The sequence below is a fragment of the Ochotona princeps genome, chromosome 6 (genome assembly GCF_030435755.1).
Source record: "Ochotona princeps isolate mOchPri1 chromosome 6, mOchPri1.hap1, whole genome shotgun sequence".
Taxonomy (NCBI): domain Eukaryota; kingdom Metazoa; phylum Chordata; class Mammalia; order Lagomorpha; family Ochotonidae; genus Ochotona; species Ochotona princeps.
In genome coordinates, this window is record NC_080837.1 from 36,928,875 (window position 1) to 36,936,219 (window position 7,345).

General features: G+C 44.3%; 1 protein-coding gene across 1 annotated transcript; it reads left to right on the plus strand.

Moving 5' to 3' along the window:
- The first annotated feature begins 234 nt into the window (after window positions 1–234).
- On the plus strand, window positions 235–6,268 carry NDUFAF1 (NADH:ubiquinone oxidoreductase complex assembly factor 1). Its single transcript, XM_012928967.3, has 4 exons — window positions 235–867; window positions 1,382–1,567; window positions 5,165–5,239; window positions 6,030–6,268. The coding sequence occupies exons 1-4, from the start codon at window positions 301–303 to the stop codon at window positions 6,177–6,179; spliced, it is 978 nt and encodes a 325-aa protein (XP_012784421.2). The 5' UTR covers window positions 235–300; the 3' UTR covers window positions 6,180–6,268.
- Window positions 6,269–7,345: the final 1,077 nt, after the last annotated feature.

Below are 7,345 nucleotides of genomic sequence, written 5' to 3' on the forward strand. Positions count from 1 at the left end.
CGGTGCGCACCGGCCCGTTGCGGCTCACTTGGGGAGTGAATCATCGGACGGAAGATCTTCCTCTCTGTCTCTCCTCCTCTCTGTATATCTGACTTTGTAATAAGATAAATAAATCTTTAAAAAAAAAAATAAGTTCATGAACTTCATAATACATGAACTTTGCTGAATTCAAAGTTGTGAAACGTTCATTTCTGCACTGGTAACTCTTCAATGTCTTTTCTCTCCTAGGTGGAACTGAACTGCTTAACAATTCATTTCCTGGTAGACCAGGAGAAATTTACAATTGGATTTTTTCTTACCATGGCTTGGTTTCCCAAATTGCTTAAAAGCACTTTTATTCTCAGAAAATGCCCAAAGTACAGGGTTGCCTGGTCTTGTATTCGCTTTGCAGACTCTTGTTCGGGTAGTCCCCCGAATCCAGTATCTGCTGCTGGGAAAGCCTCCCGGCTGGGAACAACTCAAAGGGACTTGCAAGGACATCAGCAGAAAGAAACTGGTGTGAGTGTGCCTTCTCCTGAGGAAACACCCCAAGTTAGCTTTGATCAAGCCATTGCAGAGGAAGTCAAGGACCATCTTAGGCATTTGAAGGATGAAATTGTGAGCCATTGGACAGGACCGGAAGGCCGGCCGCTGCATGAAGTCTTGATAGAACAAGCCAAGGTCATCTGGCAGTTCCGTGGAAAAGAAGATTTGGCTAAGTGGACAGTGACTTCTGATAAGACGATAGGAGGCAGAAGTGAAGTGTTCTTGAAGATGGGCAAGAATAACCAGAGTGCTCTGCTCTATGGCACGCTGAACTCCCAGGCTCCTCAGGATGGCGAGAGTAGCCGTGGCGGCTACTGTGCCATGATGTCCAAGGTGCCCAGGGTAAGTGGGGCCCCACCCAGTCTTCGAAGGAACTTCACTGTTATGCACGCTAGGACAGACAGCTGTATTTCTGTCTCTCCTCCTCTCTGTATATCTGATTTTGCAATATGAATAAGTAAATAAATAAATAAATGAATCTCAAAACAAAAAGCAAACTTGAACTCTGTCTTTTGTAGTTTTTTGACTTACAGCAAGCCCGTTACCATGAAATGGGCGATTCAGAAGCCATTGTTCAAAAGGATGAGGGAAAGAAATGCACCAGTTTACATGAAATAAATGTGGATGAGCCCTTGCCCCTGTAAACACTATGGGATGAACATTACCTTTGAAGTATTTTCCTGTATTAATATTTTATATCAAACTCTTATTATCAGTTTTACATTGCCTCCTTATGATGGGAGAAAGAAGTGTCAGAAGAGTGGGTAGCAGATTCTTTTTGATACCACTGACTTTGGAACGAATCATAATTTGCTGATGGTGGAGAATGAGGGAAACTAACTTTTCTTTGTCTTAGGGCTTCTTGGAGAGGAAGAAATTCTATGATTGGTCCCAGTTTAACACCCTGTATCTCCGAGTCCGTGGGGATGGCCGGCCTTGGATGGTGAATATCCAGCAGGATACGGATTTAGTGCAGAGGAGCAATCAGATGTACAGTTACTTCATGTTCACGCGTGGGGGACCCTACTGGCAGGACGTCAAGGTAATGGCGCAGGCTTCCCTGGCTGTGGAAGGGAACTCTGGGAGGTTATAGTTGCTTTGTCCTTGGCTTTTTCTTACTTGGTCCTGCTGGGAAGGTGGAGTAGGTTGTGTGGAAAAAAAGAAACTTTGATAAGTGACCTTTCATTATCACAAATGATAGCTTACAAACCAGTAAGTGTTTTAGATATAGATATAGGCACCTTTAATGTAAGATTCCCTAAAGCATGCTCACTTGACTCGTGATAACCATCACATTTTATTTATTTATTGGTACTACTACTGTAAAGCAGCCTTATTTCAATGGGAAAATGAAATTTCCAGAAAGTAAGCTATGTTAACCTGAAGGAAACTAATAGGAAATGTTGAGAATGAGGGTGAAAGCAAGTGCTGTTCTTTGATTCTGCCTACTGAAGGCTTTTCTCCACCAACTCCAAGGCAAGTACCCAGCCTGCTCATATCATGGACTTCGTTTCATGCTGAATTCCTCTAACCTCACATATGGACTGTCAGCAGGTTCAGGCCCCTCTACATCTGGAATCTGTTTCTAGCAGTCTCTTCTTCTTCTTTTTCTTCTTCTTCTTTTTTTTTTTCCGAGATGAGTTGTTTTATTTTTTCTGAATTTTTTGGTGTTAAATGGTTGAATAGTGTGGGAAGGTCAAGGATTACAGGAAAGTGAGTGAGACCATTGTTTCCAAATTTTTTTTCTTCTTCCTGTGTCTGGGGGAAGAGGGCAGAAAAGGGAAGAAACTACACTCAGCCATCCAAGTGCCACAGGATTTAGGTACGGGGAATGGCCACCGACTGTCATCCCAGGGTCCTCGAAGTGGAGCATGTACCAAGGGTTCTGCTCAGGTGGTTTTGATAGTTCTAAAGTGCTGTTGATCTTGTCAATACAAGGATGAGGAAATCATTTCACGGTTCTTTGACTGATGTAGTTCACCCATTTGCCCAGATATTTGCTACCAATGCTAGCTGGGGGAGTTGACCAGTTTGTTCTGCTCTTCTTTCTCTGTTTTGGTACCAGTGTTCTCTGCAGGTTCCATTGCACTGCCGTATCCTCCATGTGCATCTGGGTATGTCGTTCACTGCTCTATCTTAGCCACTAGGAAGCCCCAGTCCTGACACATGCACTCTATGCTCAGACTCCAGATCCTGCAATTCTTCCCATTGTTGGAGTTCTGAGTCCAGTGTTTCAGTTGAGGGGATCCCCACAGTAACCTTGTCTGAAGTGATCCCAGACCTGACTGTTGTGTGTGCTTGCTAGCATGGGGTCAAGTTCTATCACCCACATCAGTCTACACACACACTGGTAATTGGAATTGGTGGGTCAATTCTGTGTCCTGCCCCGGCTCTTACATAAGCCAGTCAATACTGTGGCCCAGCCTAACCCTGCCCACCACTCACTTGGCACTCACATATACCAGTGGGAGCTACATTCTAGTTAGAGCAACTCCTAAAACGCTCACCAGGCCGGCCCCAGCCCTGGTTCCTGTGCTTGCCAGTATGTGCAGCAGACAAGTCCAGACTGTCTCACATCCCATTCAACTCCTGTACACGTCAGTAGGCATTGAAGCCTAGCTCATCGCAACTGACCCCAGTATCCAGCCTGGTTCTTATGCTCACCAGTCGGAGTTGCAACCCTTCAGAGAATTTCCCACAGTTTCCCTACTGGGCCCGCTCACAGACCCACCGAATCTTGCACTCTCCAGGTGGTTCTGCAGTCTAGCTTGACAGGATTTGCTCTCAGTACCAGCATTTGCCAGCTGATCCTGTGGCAAAGCCCAACCAGCTTGCTCTTGCTTTGGCCTCATGCACCAGTGTATACAGTCAGCTACCCCAGCTTGACTCTGTCAACCCAGTTCACATGCAGGTCAACAGGTGTGATAGCCCTGCCTGGTCTGGTCTGCCCCTGATCCCAGTTCTGTTCCTAGTTCTGACGCTCTCCAATGGGAGCAGTGGCCCAGCTGGAAAGCCCCCTGTAGGCTCTCTGCCCCATATCTCACATGTGCTGGTTGGTGCTACAGCCCAGTATGGCATCACCAGCCTCACCTTGTCTTTCCATCTCTTCTACTCTCACCTTCATACCAGCATTTGGATTTTGGCAGTTTTATTATTGGTTTCTGGAGAGGACAGAGGGGCTGAAGGTTGAGTTGATTACCATTGTCAAATGGTGTAATACATCATGCTTATTGAATAACACCTGCAGACAGCCAAAATGACAGTTTGCAGCTCTGGGTAACTAAACATGTGGAGGTTCTTGGAAGGTGGGGTTCCTGCGGAAGGCCTGGGAAATTCCATACCCCTTGTCCCATACCTAATTGCACCTCTTTTCCATGTTCATCCCCATCTTTGTGTTGTCTTTTATAAGTCAGTAATGTAGTGCTCTGAGTTCTTTGAGTCGCTTTAGCAAATTAATTTAACTGAAGAAAGTAAATTGATCTATATATCTATACCTATAGATATAGATATATAAATTGACTGGAGGAGGGGTCATGGAACTCCTGAGTCAGTGGGTCTGGCATGTTGGTGATATGCTGCTACTTGTGACTGATGTAAGGTCTATCATTGGGGACAGAGCCCTCAGCTTGCAAGACCTGCTTGTCTCTGTAGAGTGGATCTTAACTGAAGAGGACACCCAGCTCGCCATACACTGGGTTGTGGTGTGGCTTTGTTCCATGTTCAGGTTCTCAAAAGGCTGTGCTGCTTTCTGGAGTCTCTAGGGACTACTGTTTTCAAGGTCATGGTGGCCATTGGTCAGAGTGAGTCCCTTGTGATGGTAGAACTGAGGAAATCTTTGTTTCCCTGCTGGCGAGCAAGTTGAGGCCCTCCTGCCTGCAGCTCCCAGCAGGTGCTCATGTTCCTTGCTGCTAGCTGCTGTCCGCCTTTTCTCTCATATAGAATATTCTAATCTCTCTCATCAGCCGCTTTTACGTACCCTGTTGATTATTGTTAGTCCTGCAGTGGATGATGTTCCCAAGTTTACACCAACTGACTTGGGAACCCTGCCTGGAAGAATCCCTTTGCAGAGGCATTGAGATAAGTGTTTGTCTCAATTCCTGAAGGAAGGCATGTGTACACAAGGGGTTGGAAATCACAATTCTGCCTATCCCAGTAGACTGCCCTCTAATGTAGATGTGTGGATTTGCAGTCCTGTGAATAGGACTTTGTCAAGTTCTGCATAGTTTAATATTTATTTATTTTTATTAGAAAGGCAGATTTAGAGGAGACACAAAGGTCTTCCATCCACTGAGCTGATCCGAAGCCAGGAACTTCTTCTGGGTCTCCCACGTGGATGCAGGGCCCCAAGATGTTGGGCTGTCCTTGCCTGCTCTGCCAGGCCACAAGCAGGGAGCTGGATGGGAAGTGAAGCTGCAGGGATACAAACAGGTGCCAAAATAGGATCACAGCTTGCAGTGGGAGGATTAGCCAATTGAGCCATCATGCTAGGCCCAGCTTTTTTATTACGCATTTTCAATTTCAATGAAGTTTCTGAATATCAAGAACAACTTTGGGTAAAACTTGAGCTGTTTTTTTTCATCATTGTAATTTCATACAATGCCCTGTATACTTACATTTCAGCTGTTACTTTTTTTTTCAGATTCCATTTTCCAAATTTTTCTTCTCAAACCAAGGGAGAGTACGGGATGTGCAGCACCAACTGCTTCTTGACAAGGTAACACTTTCGTGCATTTCTGTCTCACAGCCATGTTGTCATCAGTGAGACACAACTCCCACGAGGGCGAACTTGGCTCCTCCTGCACAGGGAGGGAGACACCTCTCTTGGGTCCTCCGGGGTCACCCAGACAGGTGCTGGTTCAGGCCTGTTCTGTGAGTAAGCCCCACCTGAGGGATATGAGTGATAATCTCCTCAACATACATTCTGTTGTGGCTTTAAAAGTTCAGGAAGATCCTCCTTAGATCTTCATGTTGTCCTTGCCTGTTTTTTTAAGACTTATTTATTGAAAAGTCAGATTTACAGAGAGGACCGTCCATCCGATGATTCACTCCTCAAGTGACTGCAAAGGCCAGACCTGAGCTGATCTGAAGCCAGGAGCCGCGAGCCTCTTCTGGGTCTCTCACGTGGGTGCAGAGAGACAAGCAAGGCTTTGGGCAGTCCTCGACTGCTTTCCTAGGCCACAAGCAGGGAGCTAGATGGAAAAGTGGGGCCACATGGGATCCCAGTGCATGCAAGGGCCATACTTTGGCCACTAGGCTGCCATGCTGGGCTCTGTCCTTGTTATCTTAAATAACATTGCCCAAAAAGGAAAGGTATGGGAGCAAAATATAGAACGAAAAGCAGTCTTGTAATTGTGTAATTTGCTATAGAATGAGAATTGTTTCCTTGCCAAAGCCTGCTAGTGTGGATGCAATCACAGGAAGTGCCTCACGGGATTTTAAATAACATTGGAATAACACTGGCACATCAGTGTATGACGCTCCAATCAAACTTCTCTTAAATTTAGATCTCTTCTATCGGATTCACCCTGGCTGACAAAGTGGATGGTCCATTCTTCCTGGAAATTGATTTTATTGGAGTGTTTACTGATCCAGCTCACACAGAAGAATTTGCCTATGAAAATTCTCCAGAGCTTAACCCAAGACTTTTTAAATAGAGTATCGTGTGCCAGTTTAGTGTTTGCTAAACTAAGCCTGTAGCCATCAACAGTGATAAAGAGAAAGATAAATTATTTCTTGAAAGGCATCCAACCAGTGGCTGGTATGTATTTCCCTGATGAGGCTAACTCTGTGGTTGAGAGGGACAGGATGAATTTATGCGCTGTGCTCTCTCTGCTGTAGCTCATAGAATGCGAGTGCCAGTGCAGAGGTATTATGTCAGTAACTTACTTGTTAGCTGATTGCTTCCTTTTTTTTTTTTTTAAGATTTGTTTACTTGAAAGAGATATGTGTAATGAGGAAGAACACAGAACTTCAAACTGCTGGTTCACTCCCTATATGGTCACAGCAGCCAAGGCTGGGCCAAACCAAAGCCAGGAGCCACGTGTTTGGCAGGAGTCCAAATAATTGAGCCATCTTCTGATACTTTTCTCAGGCCATAAGCAGAGAGTAGGGTGGGGAAGTGGAGCAGCCAGGACGGCACCCATATGGGTTCCCGGCACATGCAAGGCAAGGACTTAAGCCACTAGGCTACTGTGCCATGCCCTAAAAATAAACCTCAAAAAAAAAAAAAAAAAAAAGTGATTGTACTGTTTTACATTCATAGAAATATATTTGACCCAGAGAGGTTTTTTTTTTTTTTTGAGTGATAAACTTCTGTCTCTTGATGGGAAAATATGAATTTTTAAAATTCTCAGGTATAGGCCAGGTTCTGAGCATATGCAAAATAAAGATAATAAAACTTGAGAGGTGTTATGCAAATACAAAGGAAAATATGCTTATTTTTTGTGAGGGGATGAGGAAAGGGGGATACTCTTATTAATCTTAGTTGGTCAACTAAACCTTGAAAAACTTATGTTTAGAAAGGATAAATTACCATAATGAGAAAAAATTTTATTTATGAAAATCTTGAGTAGTACAAACCTCAAACTATTTGGAGCAAGAAATGAGGATATGATGTAAGCAACTCTGCTTTTTCCATAAAATAAGATGCAAGGTTGCCACAGAATGGTCACCCTCAAATCATAAGATCCTGTACCTTTTTAAATAAGCCAGGTTAGAACAGACTCAATAAATTGTAACAGATGTTAAGTATATGCAGTGGTTTGAACAAAGAGGCAAACAAACTTAAACAAGATCTTTTCTAGTAAACACAGATACCATA

Bases quoted from the DNA above. Each gene is read 5' to 3' on its own strand.
- NDUFAF1 (XM_012928967.3), top strand. From the start codon at position 301: ATGGCTTGGTTTCCCAAATTGCTTAAAAGCACTTTTATTCTCAGAAAA. The intron at 1,568-5,164 runs GTAATGGCGCAG...TTTTTTTTTCAG, and splicing joins CCTACTGGCAGGACGTCAAG to ATTCCATTTTCCAAATTTTT. The intron at 5,240-6,029 runs GTAACACTTTCG...TCTTAAATTTAG, and splicing joins ACCAACTGCTTCTTGACAAG to ATCTCTTCTATCGGATTCAC.